This window comes from Anas acuta, chromosome 17 (assembly GCF_963932015.1).
Source record: "Anas acuta chromosome 17, bAnaAcu1.1, whole genome shotgun sequence".
NCBI classification, from domain to species: domain Eukaryota; kingdom Metazoa; phylum Chordata; class Aves; order Anseriformes; family Anatidae; genus Anas; species Anas acuta.
Window position 1 is genome coordinate 472,468 of NC_088995.1, and position 12,665 is coordinate 485,132.

Here is a 12,665-nt window from a genome sequence, read left to right on the forward strand (position 1 = left end):
GGACGGGAGTCGCTTTCTGCTCCTTTGTGCCGCCGTCAGGCTGCGCGGCTCCGGCTTCTTGCCCTGGAACCAGCCCGGCCCCGCAGCCCCCCTCTCCCTTGTCACTTTGCTAAGTAATAATTTCCATGTCCAATTCCATTTCTCTTCTAGTTCTGAAATCTCCAAGCCATCAGCAAGGAGGATAGTTCACATGAAAACTAATTACACAAAATCAATATTTAATCACAGCGCAGCATCCTGATCCTGCAGGAAAAAAAAAAAAAAGAAAAAAAAGAAAAAAACTTCAAATTCTCCTGCCACATACAAATACTTCTCGGCCGCACACTTATAGATCTCTCTTTATATTTATTTATTATTTTGTGTGTGTGGAGCATTTTTTTTTTAAGCTATTGACACGTGCGAGCTGCGACCACCTCAAGCGCCTCACCCTGCCGGCTGTTCCCAGCCCCCCGGCGCTATCGGGCATTTATTTCCCCCGGGGATGCCGCGCTCTGACTCCCCCGCTCCCGCGGTTGCGGGCAGGGCTCCGGGCGGCCCCGCTGCCTCGCCGGGCGCTGGCCGCGGCCGGACCCCGACGGGGCGCCGCGCTCGGGCTCTGCGCCGGCCTCGCTGGGGCGGCCTCGGGCCGAGCCGCTCCTTGTGCCGGCTCCGCCGCGCCGGGCGGCCTTCGGCGCCGCGCTCGGAGCAGCGGGACACGCCGCGGCCGGCGAGCGGCGGAGACCCCGAGCCCCGCCGCTCGGATCCGGCCGCCGCGCCCCGCTCCCCGCCGCGCTTCCCCGGCCGCGCTCCGGGGCTCCGGTCCGCCGGCTCGGCCGGGCCCGGCGGCCGGGCAGGGCCGGGCCGGGCCGGGCCCCGGGGGGCTCCGCGGGGGCTCCCGCGGCCGCCCGCGTCCCCCCGCGCCGCGGGAGCAGCGGCGGCGCCGGCCCGGGGCAGCGGCCGGAGCGCGCCGAGGGGGCGGGCGGGGCGCGGGGCCGGGCGCTCGGCGGAGCCACCTTAACGGCGAGCCCCGCCCCGGGCCGCGCGGCGCTCATTGGCGCAGCCCCGATGGCTGAAATTCATCGCTGAAATGCAAAACTTGTTGCTGCTCCGCCAGCGCCGGCTGAGAGCGGGGGAGCGCGCGCGAGGGGAGCGCCGCGGAGCCCTCCCAGCGCCCGCCCGCAGCCCCGGCCCCGGCCCCGCCGCCCCGCCGCCGCCGGAGCCCGGCGAGCCGCCGGCCGCGGGCAGCGAGCGGCGAGCGCCCGGCGGGCCGGCGATGCGGCGCGCAGCTGCCGGGCGCCGGAGCCTATGAGCGGCGCCGCGCCGCCCCGTCGGCTCTCGGGCAGCGCAGCGCGGCCGGCGCCGGGCGGCAGCGAGCGGCGAGCCGCCGGGGGTGAGCGCGGGCGGGCGGCGCGGCACGATGTGAGCGGGGCCGCCGAGCCGCGGCGGCCGGAGCGGAGGGCAGCGGGACGGCGGAGCCGCGCGGGCGGCCATGCCCTTCTGAGCCGCGCAGGATGTTCGGGCTGGAGCAGTTCGAGCCGCAGATGAGCAGCCGGAGCGCCGGGCAGGGGGAGCGGGGCTTCGGCCAGCCCGGACTGAGCATGAGCGCGCACTTCAAGGCGCCGGCCTTCCCCGGCGGCGGCCCGGCGGCGGCGGCGGCGGTGGACCCGGCCCTGGGCGCGCTGGGCGAGCCGCCCCTCCTGGGCATGAACATGAGCCTGGCCGGCGACGCGTACGGCTTCCCGGGCCGCGGCCCCGCCGAGCTGCACGGCGGCGGCATGCAGCCCCCGGTGCACGGCTTCTTCGGCGGGCAGCAGCCGCACGGCGGCCACGGCGGCGCCCACCACCCCCACCAGCACCACCCGCACTTCGGCGGCAACTTCGGGCCCGACCCCGGCGCCTCCTGCGTGCACGGCGGCCGGCTCCTGGGCTACAGCGGCGCGCTGGGCGGGCAGACGGCGTTCGCCGACGGCTACGAGCACATGGCCGAGAGCCAGGGCGCCGAGGGCTTCGGACAGCAGCGCCCCGGGAACCTGCCCGACTTCCAGCACCACAGCGCCGGCGCCTCCAGCCACGCCGTGCCGGCGCCCTGCCTGCCCCTCGACCAGTCCCCGAACCGCGCCGCCTCCTTCCACGGGCTGCCGGCGGCCGGCTCCTCCGAGCCCCACGGCCTGGAGCAGCGGCGGCTCCCCGCGCAGGGCGGCGTGGACTCTCTGGAATACAATTACCCCGGCGACGGCCCCGCCGGGCACTTCGAGCTGCCCGTCTTCTCCCCGTCGGAGCCCGAGGGGCAGCTGCCGCACTACGGAGGCGGGCGGCAGGTGCCGGCGGGCGGCAGCTACGCGGGGACACCCTCCCTGCCCCGGCCGCCGGGCATGGCCGTGGCCAAGGCGCACCCGCCGCAGCAGCACGGCGTCTTCTTCGAGCGCTTTGGGGGGGCGCGGAAGATGTCCGCCAGCCTGGAGCCGGGGGCCAGCACCAGGCACCCGTTGATGCAGCAGCAGCAGCAGCAGCCGCCGCAGCCGCAGCAGCCGCCGGGCTTGCTGGCCAGACAGAACTCCTGCCCGCCAGCCATCCCTAGGCAACAGCAAACAGAAGCCAATGCTCCCAACCCCAACTTGCAGGACAATGGGCCAATAATGCAGAACCAGCATGCACAGTTTGAATACCCTATTCACAGACTGGAGAACAGGAATATGCATCCCTACACCGACCCCGTGTTTAATATGCAGCACCCTCCTCCACAACAGCCACCAAATCAAAGACTGCAGCACTTCGATGCCCCCTACGTGAGCGTCGCCAAGAGGCCGCGGTTCGACTTCCCCAGCAACCCCGGCGTCGAGCGCTGCGCCTCCTGGGGCGGCAGCATGCACGGCCCCGCCATGGAGAGCCACCTCTCCCCGTCGGCCTACCCCGGCCTGCCGGGCGAGTTCACCCCGCCGGCGCCAGAGGCCTTCGGGGGGCCACTGCCACACGGTGGCCCCGAGCACCCGGCGCTGGCGCAGCGCCAGAACGCAGCCCTGGTGATGAAGCAGATGGCCTCGCGCAGCCAGCAGCGCCTGCGGCCACCCAGCCTGCAGCAGCTGGGGCACCACGGTGAGGTGGGCCCGCCCGGCGGCCTGCCCCCGCCGGCCTTCGAGCGCGAGGCCGGCAGCGGCCGTGGCTTTGACCCGCCGGCGCCGCACCTGGCCCCTGACGGCGCCTGGTTTGCGGGGCCGCCGCCACCTGGGGAGCTGCTCCCGCGGCGCATGGCAGCGCCAGGGCTGCCGGCCGAAGCGGCCCCCCATGAGCTGGGCCTGCAGCCGGGCGGCGCGGCTGTGCTCTTCCGTCCGGGTGCTGGCGGGCTGGGGCTGCAGGAGCCGCTGCGGATGGCAGGCGAGGGGCCGGCACAGGCCCTGCCCTCACCCGGTGTCCACCCGCCCTTCGCGCCTGCCATGGGCGGCCTCTCGCAGCTGCAGTCGCCGGGCGGTGGCGTGTCGCTGCCCAACGCCCCTGCTGAGCGCCGTGGCCCTGCCGACTTTGCCGCCCAGCCAGGCTTCCCCTTCGGGGCAGCCGCACGGCAGCCAGCGGCCCACGGTGCTGCGCCCGCCCTCAGCGCCTCGCCGGGTGCCTATCCGCCACCCCCGCCTGAGTTCCCCCCGCCGCCGCCACCGCGGCCTGCCGCCAGCAAGCTGGGCGCCCTCTCGCTGGGCTCCTTCAGCAAGCCGGCCAGCAAGGACAACGTCTTCGGGCAGAGCTGCCTGGCCGCCCTCTCCACCGCCTGTCAGAACATGATCGCCAGCCTGGGCGCCCCCAACCTCAACGTCACCTTCAACAAGAAGAGCCCGGCCGAGGCCAAGCGCAAGCTCAGCCAGGCTGAGCCTGACCCGCCGCCGTCAGCTGCCCCGGACTACTTCCCAGCAGGACCGCCGGCAGGCGGGGGCAGCGTGGGCAAGGCGGCGGGCGCTGCCCCGCTGCTGCCTGCCGAGAGCAGCCTCTCGCCCGGCTACGCGCTGGAGCCGGCGGCCAGCGGCGAGGGGAAGGCGGGCGGCGGGCGGGGGCGGGGCCGCCGGAAACGGGACAGCGGGCACGTCAGCCCCGGCACCTTCTTCGAGAAGTTCTCGGCCACAGAGGGCAGCGGGGCTGGCGTCAGCCCGGGGCAGCCGGCGCCGCCAGCTGCGGGGGCCCCGCCAGGGGCTGCAGGCACGGAGCGTGGAGGGGGCACCCCGCATGACAAGCCCCTGACCTCACCCTCCTGGGGCAAGGGCGGCGAGCTTCTGCTGGGGGAGCAGCCCGACCTCATGTCGTCGCTGGACAGTGGTATCCAGAGCGTGACCAAGTCAGACGGCAGCTCCCCGCACGTGGACTTTCCTGACGAGGTCAGCACCAGCTACGGCAACGAGGACGAGGTGTCCTCCAGCTCCGACAACACCGTCTCCAAGCCCACCCGCAGCCCGCTGCTAGGCGGCTCGCCCAAGCTGCCCCGCGGGGAGCACGCACTTCTCAACGGACAGAAGCCCCTGGCCCTCGGCCTCCTCAATACATCTACCTCGACCCCTGACAGCTACGGGCTCAGCACCACAGCGGGCGCCCACCCTGGCACGCCGGGCATGGAGCAGGTGCGGACCCCCACGAGCACCTCAGCCCAGGATGAGATCCACCCTCTGGAGATCCTGCAGGCGCAGATCCAGCTCCAGCGGCAGCAGTTCAGCATCTCGGAAGACCAGCCCTTGGGGCTGAAGAGCAAAAAGGGGGAGTGCGCAGGGCAGAACGGGGACAGTGACCTGAGCAGTTGTTGCTCAGAGGGCGTTAAGGGTGCCATGAGCACCATTGACCTGGACTCCCTGATGGCGGAGCACAACTCCACCTGGTACCTGCCCGGAGAGAAGGCCCTGATGGAGGGGCAGGAGGAGGACAAGCCCATGGTGCCGTGGGAGAAGCCCAAGCCCCCGAACCCCAGCAAAGAAGGTATCTGTTGCCCTGCGCGGGTTCCCACGGGGAGAGACCCTGGGCTGCTCTCAGGGCAGGGGAGGTGGTGGGGCTCTGAACCCTGGACACGGGGCACACACTGGCCCCAGACCCACTCTGCCCCTTGCGGGAGCCGGGGCTGGTGCTGGGCACTTTCTGGCACCACGGCTACTGGATAGCGGTGCTGGGGGCAGCTGATGGAGGGGACAAAGCGCCTGCTGCCCCGTGGGGACCGGCCGGCGCTGAGCGTGGTGGCACTGCCTGCCCCTCGGGTGACGGCCCTGAGCGCGGTGTCCTCTGCCGCCTGCTCTGTCCCCACCGGCTGCCTGGCATGCCCGGGGGCGCTGGGGAGAGGGGCTCACGGCAGAGCCCCGTCGGGGTGCTGGGTGTGGGGTGCTGAGGAGAGGGCTCCCTGCAGAGCCCTGTGCCTGCCGTCCTTTCCAGTCATTCCCTCCAAACTGTTAGAGAAGTCTTCCTAAGCTGTGAAAGCTTGTATTTGTTAGTGGTGCTCTCCCGCCGGTTTCAGGTATTTTCCTGCATGTGTTAAAACATTGGTAGCAGTGTGACATTAAACTAAAAGGCTCTTGGCATTTATTTTATTATTAAAAAGGAAATTTAAAATAAGCTTCTGGGTCTGGTATAAAACTTGCATAGTTGACATCTGCTTAATTTCGACATTAGTTGTCAGGTTTGATCCTTCCCCATGTCCAGAGGGCATCGTAATTCTTGAAGCTCTGAAAAAAATACATTAATGGAAAACCCTCTATTATAAAAGCTGTTTAGGCTAAAGATAATTATGGATTCACTTGGTTTCTATTTTATCTTATCAAATACATGTTTTTTTAAGCTGCCTGACTATATGTGAATATTGCAATAGATGCACATGCATTTACCTGCTGTGTGAATGCACACAGGTGATTTCTTGATGCGCTATACGTACACGTGCATAATTTGCGCAGTATAAACTCATTATGTGAGCCTAGGAAAGTTGTTGTTTGGTACTACTTGTGTAGCTGGGAATTATTTTCATTATGCCTAGTCTTACAGACGGACTTTTTTTTTTTTTTAGTATTATGTGCTTAGTAATTTCACTAAGAAAGGTGTTAGGAAAATCAAAAGGGAGCTGAGGTGGTTTGAAAACTCATCAATTTCCTACTCCTGGTTCTGGTTGGCTTTCCAGCTTTGGCTTTCTGAAGCGTGAATCCTAGCCCCCACTGTTTGTCTCTTTGTTCATGTTTAATGCCCAGCTCAGGAGACTCTCATTTGAAGCGGGAGTGTTTAGCATGCACAGCAGACTGTAGGAAGCCCATCAGCATTCTCCATGCTTCACCCAGGCAAGGACATAAATTGGTTTGTTTGGGGCCTTTCTTTTCCATTTTTAAATGGAGTTGCACACAGCATCCTTCCTGGCCCCTTCTCTTTTATTGTTTCTTGTACACAACATCTAGATCTGACTGGATCAATAGCTAGTTAGCACAAATCACAGTTCCTGTCAGTTCTACCTTGGCAGACTCGAACACATATATACATTCTCTCACAACTCACACACACTCCTCCCTCTCAGACACACACATGCACATAATATGCGTATGTACAGATAGGAGCATTTACGCATTGTGCTACACTTAAAAATAGATTTTAAAAGAGCAGCTTATTCCATAGATCTTAATTTCATGGAATAAAAAAAGGAAAGAAATCCTCACAATCCTAACAAAACAATGAATAGTCTGTGCATTTATTAAAAGTGTAATTTGGCTTAGAATTATGTATATTTCATGTATCTGTGTCATATGGAGTGTTGCCTTCTTTAACAGCACTCCCACGTTCACTTTGATCATCACTATTCTTAGTAACATCTAGTGAAATAAGTAATTGCTTTCTGGTCGTGATAACCACAATGTTGCTGTTAAAACAGTTCATCACTTGGAAGGAAAACCATTTAATCAGTGCTCCTATATAAGGATATGTTTTAGTATTTCAAAGAGTAAGCACAAAATAACGAACCAGTTTTACAACAATGGATAGAGGCACTCATTTTGTTTTACACTTGAGTCACTTGAAGGATTTGAATGGACTGGTACTTCGGATGAGAAAATTCATGCACACAAGTAGAGAATTTACCATAACTGTTGTTGGAAGTGATAAAGATACAATAGGTGAGATAAAACAGGCCATTCTCTTTGGTTAGTAGAAATAATTTGACTTTACATTACCATACACTTGAGTGTTTGAAACTGTTTAAGAAAGAGCTTTATTTTTCTGGTGATTGAGATTTTAAACCATTCTAGTCAACTGAGATTTGCATCGATGGTATTTTTTCGAGCAGTTCCCTGTTGTACACAGGTAGGATGAATGCGCAGGTTTCAGACAGCGCTCTTCCCAGTTCCAAGCCGTTACTAAATGTGCTTAGCACTACACTGGAGGAGTGTTTGCTGTGGCACACATTTTGTAATACTGTGTAATATTATTAAGAGTGAAATTAGTCGTTAGAGCTAACTTCCCTAACCAACACACATGCACTGTTGGTGGGCTATTTCATTAGACCTACTGTGATGGGAGAGAAAATGTTCAGTAATTTATTCATAATATGAGGTTGTTGTGATGCGTGTTGATTCCTCTGTGGGCTCAGGGAGGGGTGGAAGAACGGCTCAGACTGGTGTGAATGACCAAGTTTTACCGTGGCAGAGCGCTGAATTCAGCGTGCCGCCTTCTTGCTGCTCTTCTCTGTAGGAGTGGCGTGTGTGTGCGAGAGGCATTTAAGCCTCTGTTCTCCTGGAGCTCTTGGAGGGATATTTTTGTAATTAACAAGCTCTCTAAAACCCAGCAAAACCAGGAACGTTTTGAATATTCCATTAATGCCTGGATTACTGATGGAAACAACTTGTTCGAGTTGTTTTAATGACTGTTCACATTCCTTATAACTCATCACTTTTTCATACTCGTAGTATTAAAATGATTTGCTAATACCTAGCAATCTATCGGAGTTTTAAAGGTAGATGACAACAGATAACAGCATTTCAGACACCTGTGCTGTATGTGCCTGTGTAGTATATATACACTTATATTATTTAATAACTGCCTTTACCGAGTTCTGTTTATATGTCTGCATTTTTCTTCTCATTTTAACCTAATGGTGACTGCTCATTGTTTTTCACTGAAATGTAGTTCTCAATAAGGAATCTTCTCTGACATATAGTGTCTCGTACTAACATGTACTATGTGAAGAGGCTGTTTGTTTGTTTTTCACCAAAAATGCATTATAAAGTATCCTGCTTTCCTCTGCCATGCAGCTAGAGCCAGAAGTGCAATGTGACAATATTCAGTGTAGAGAGGTCATGTTGACTTCCAATACCATAGCTCTAACTAACAAAGAGTAACGAGATCAAATTCACATAAAAACCTAGCACTAGTGTAATGGGTTTCTGCGCTGCCTGGTTTGACTGAACCAGAACAATTTTCCTTCAGTGACATGTTGATTAGTATTCTCCAGGAACCCAGTAATTAGGTTCTACTGGGCTTTCGGCTTTAGTCATTAATTGAAATTTTGAAGGTCCCATACTGCATATGTCAGGTGAAGACATAAAAATGTAACCTAGAACCAAGCAGGTTGGTTGGAAAAAAGAAGAATATAGTCAGATATTCTGTGGCCGTTGCACTGCTCTGTGCTGATATGCAAGTGTGGTGCAGAATATTTTAGATGTTATCCTGGAGTTTTTGTAAATATTTCATCATAATACCGAACCTACTATTTGAATGAGCCAGCAGGCCAAAACTGTTGAAGAAGCAGGATGTAACATTCGTAAATTACTACCAAATATATTAACAAAGGACAAATTTGGTCCAGATGCAGCTATGAGCCTTTGTTTTCTTTCTTTTCCTGGTATGTTCTGTTGTGTGCTTTTATTTTAAATGCAGCTAAATTCTTTGAGAGGTTTTACCAAGGAAGTAGGTTTGTTTACTGGGGCTGACTTTGTCCGACCTCTTATGAGGTATTTCAAACACTTAAATATCATTTCAAGCAATATACGATTTGAAACGGAATTATACCATAGTAAGGATTGTTGGAAATGAGTTCATTGACTAAGCTCAGTGCACTTTGCAGTGATGAATCTGTGATTCCTGATGATGCTTTGTTTGCTTTAAAGAGCTGTTTAAACGTACACCAGGAATTTTAACTGTTAGTGAAAAAAATGCTATTACCTTTGCCAAGAAGTTATGCGATATATTCCACAGCTATGAAATACACATCTTTAATAAATGATCTGGATTAGCAGGCAGACTTATGAGGAAAAAATACTCCCATTGCATATTGTAGAAAAGATTTCAGTGTGCATTAGGTTTGGGTTTAATATGTTCTTTTAAACTCTTCTGATCTATTCAAAAAACCGAGAGGTTGGCTCTGATTGACCTGGTTTCATTTGGGTGACAGTAGTACTCTAATGTCTACTTTGACAAACTGTAATTTTTAATATTTTCTTACAAGAAAATGGTCCTGTTTAGAAACACACATATATATATTTATTAATATTTTGCAGCACTGTACTTGTAGACTTTTCTAGCAAATATTAGAGAAGGCAAGAGGTAGAGTTTTTAGTATTACTTGCTATTGCTGCTATAATGCACTAAAATATTTAATGCAGAAGGTGTGTGAATTTATTGTGATTTCAGTTACTAGCGTAGCCACTCTATTTGCCTTTACATCCGTCTATCCACCTCTGGACTGTCTAGCTGTATTTGAATTAATGCACATCACAAATTTGGTTTGCACCATGATACTTTCTTCTAACAAAGTCTGCTATTTTATGATGGCTTGTTTTGTTGTGAAATTAGTTTTAACAGGGATGTTTTGTACATGCTAGGTTTGAGAGTGTGCATGACATTTGAGGGATATATTTCTTGAAATTAGTGTGTGCATATGTTTTAGTTCTTTACCTATGATGAAAAAGGAGATGGATTAGACTTCATATGTATCTATGAGCATAGGTCAGAGAATAGATTTATTCTGATTTATGATGTATTGCTTAATGTCTGCTCTTCATTTTTAACATGAGATAGCTGCTTTTTCACAATGATCTAGTGCAACGCTGTGCTATAAAACCATAAATAATTTTGCATAAATGCATAAAATTTATTAATAGTCAATACCTGCAAATACAGTTTGTTATTACTTATATAGAGCAAATGATAAGGCATTAAACAGTCTAACCTAAAATTATATAGACTGCCTTTATTTGTAACAGTTGACTCCCTTCTTCTGCAACGTTCAGTATGAGGTTTTGGTATGGCAATATGTCTTTATGTGGCCATATAAAATTTTAGTACTAGACAAATTACTGTACATTTTTAGTCTCAGGTTTCTTGTGTATTTCTTTTAAATGTGAGTAGAGTATCCACAGAAAGAGTGAATCCAGCTCTAAAATGAATCTTCAAGTAGCCCAATATATGTGTGTTTTTTTTTTTTTTTTTTTTTTTTTTTTTAATACAAAATTTACCAAAATATCAGGAACAGTTTAATTACGTAATTGCTAGCACAAACCTAGAATATCAAAAGTGATGAGTTAAATTGTGTTTAGTGCGATTTTTCCCTTTTTTGTTACTAGGATAAAATGTATCATTCTTACCATGTTTCAGGCGGGAGTGCTTCATATGCAAAAGGCATAGATAATTAATTTCAGACTCAAAATACGTATCTGTAGCAGGCCTCTGCTCCAGCCAGTAGCAAGCTTTCTGTCAAAGTATTCCTTTTTCTTTCTCTACCATTGAAAAATCTTAAGCCCTTGAATATAACACAATTTGCATCTGTAAATGTATGCTTTTATTTTGTGGGATGTTTTTAAGATGGAGGTGGGGTTCTTTAGATATATAGAATTACGCATGTCATTTATTTGAGCACTGTTCTTAAGAGAGAGCTTCTGTTTATGAGTATATTTAGGACGTGGCTTGCTTCTCCACTTCCTCATCAGTAAGTTTTTGGGCGAGGGACAGAGAGCAGGGCACCTTCTAGAAATTAAATAGGTGAAGCTGTGTAATCTCCCAGGGATTCAAGGTCCACCCTGGCTTCCTTCATCTTGGTTAGAATTTTCAGCTTTTAAAATGTAAACTGTATTTTTCTCTGTTTTGTAGATAGACCCAATTTGCACATGGTGTTAATGTGACTGGCTTATGTGAAAATACCAATATTCTTCGCAGTTAGCTGCTTTTCCTTTGCAAAACACGTTTTTGTTGATGCAGTTAAAACATTACTAATTATTAGTGACCTTTTTTAATGCAAAGATTTATTATTATTTTTTTATTATTATTATTTTTATTTTACAAATTTAAATATGGATTATGTGTCAATGTTTCCGAGTCAAATACTTTTTAAATTTAAAGCTGAGAATTGAACAGCTGGATGTCTAATCCATTAATTTTTACAAGCTGACTTTCTTAATACTTCAAAGAGAACATCCTAGGTGACACCGCTTTGCAGCTCCCCTCCTCAACGCCCCTTCTTCTGGCCTCTCCCCCAGCGCTTTCCTCTAAGCCTTCACATACAGCTCATCTCCTTGCAAATGACAAAAGCATATGTATGTGGGGAATGCATTTTCCTTAGTTGATGTAATTAGTTGTATGACGTGATGATCCAGAAAGGTACTCTCTACAAAGTGTTGTACTTTCTGCCTATATACTGATGCAAAAAATACCATAGTTACTATTTTTTCTAGTGGCTTTCCACCCTTATTTATTTTTCTATGGAAGCACAAGTGTTTGTGTTCAGCAGCCTTGTGTTTTGGGCTGGTGCGTTTCAAGTGATTCTGTGAAGACACCTTAAATCTGGAATGTATCCCTGTCAGCTGGTTCTGACCCACCCCAGCCATTTTTAAATATGAGTTTACAAAGTTTCATCTGGCCTCAATTATATAGTAACTGTTCATTATATCTTAGGATTTTGTTCCCTAATGTGCATGCACTGGTCACTGGTAGCTCCTGAAAATGAACCATTTCTTGTCTAAATGCTTAACTTGTGCTGTGTGTCTTTAGTTGCATAAGTCATGTGTGTTTGTTTTTAATTTTAGCAGTCTATTTGAGTCTGTTTGGTATTTTAGCATAAAAATGCAGTGCATGACACTGCGCTGTCTAATTTTTTATTGGCTTTTGAGGTTTGTCTGAAGAAGCTTTTTTTTTCTGTTTTGGTAAGCAGAAATCTGGTTATGTTTAAGTGCTGCATTGATAGATTTTTACATTAAAATAAATACAATTTATTTGAGAGTAAACACAGAAACAACACATGTATGAGCTCTGAAGAGCTCTGCTAGTTCCTCACTGCAGAATGTTGTATTAGAGACTGTGCCTTTCTCTAGTGGCTGGTTTGCCTAACCTTTTGGATATATCTTTTTCTGTGTGTAGCCTTTAAGAGATGAGATGAGGAAACCGAGTTGCTGCCCTTTTTTTTTTTTTTTCCTTTTTTTTTTTTCCTTTTAACTCTCTTAGCTTGAATTCTGACTGGGCCTTTAGGACTTGACATTCTTGATCACAGAAAAACCTTTAATCAGTTAGCAGTTGTGAAAGTGTGTGGGTATTTTGTTTGTTTGTTTGTTTTTTGTGGTAAAATATATTTCTTAGAGTTAAGTCTGCATTTAATTAATTTTGTGAATTAGTATTCACAAAATACTAGAAAGCATTTGTATTGCTAATAGAAAGATCATCCTGAGGCTGAGGAAGCATAGTTAATTGAAAAAGCAACCATTTGTAAAGTGAGGAAA

The 12,665-nt window shown here is 51.4% G+C and overlaps 1 protein-coding gene across 2 annotated transcripts in view; it reads left to right on the plus strand.

Moving 5' to 3' along the window:
- The first annotated feature begins 1,034 nt into the window (after positions 1–1,034).
- MN1 (MN1 proto-oncogene, transcriptional regulator) overlaps positions 1,035–12,665 on the plus strand; it is a 104,853-nt gene continuing 93,222 nt past the window's right edge. Inside the window, exon 1 of one of the 2 annotated variants that reach the window (XM_068654149.1) lies at positions 1,035–4,923. In XM_068654149.1, the coding sequence (XP_068510250.1) occupies positions 1,491–4,923 (3,433 nt within the window). In that variant the 5' untranslated portion in view covers positions 1,035–1,490. The remainder of the gene's footprint in view (positions 4,924–12,665) is intronic. The other variant, XM_068654150.1, reaches the window with a different exon arrangement.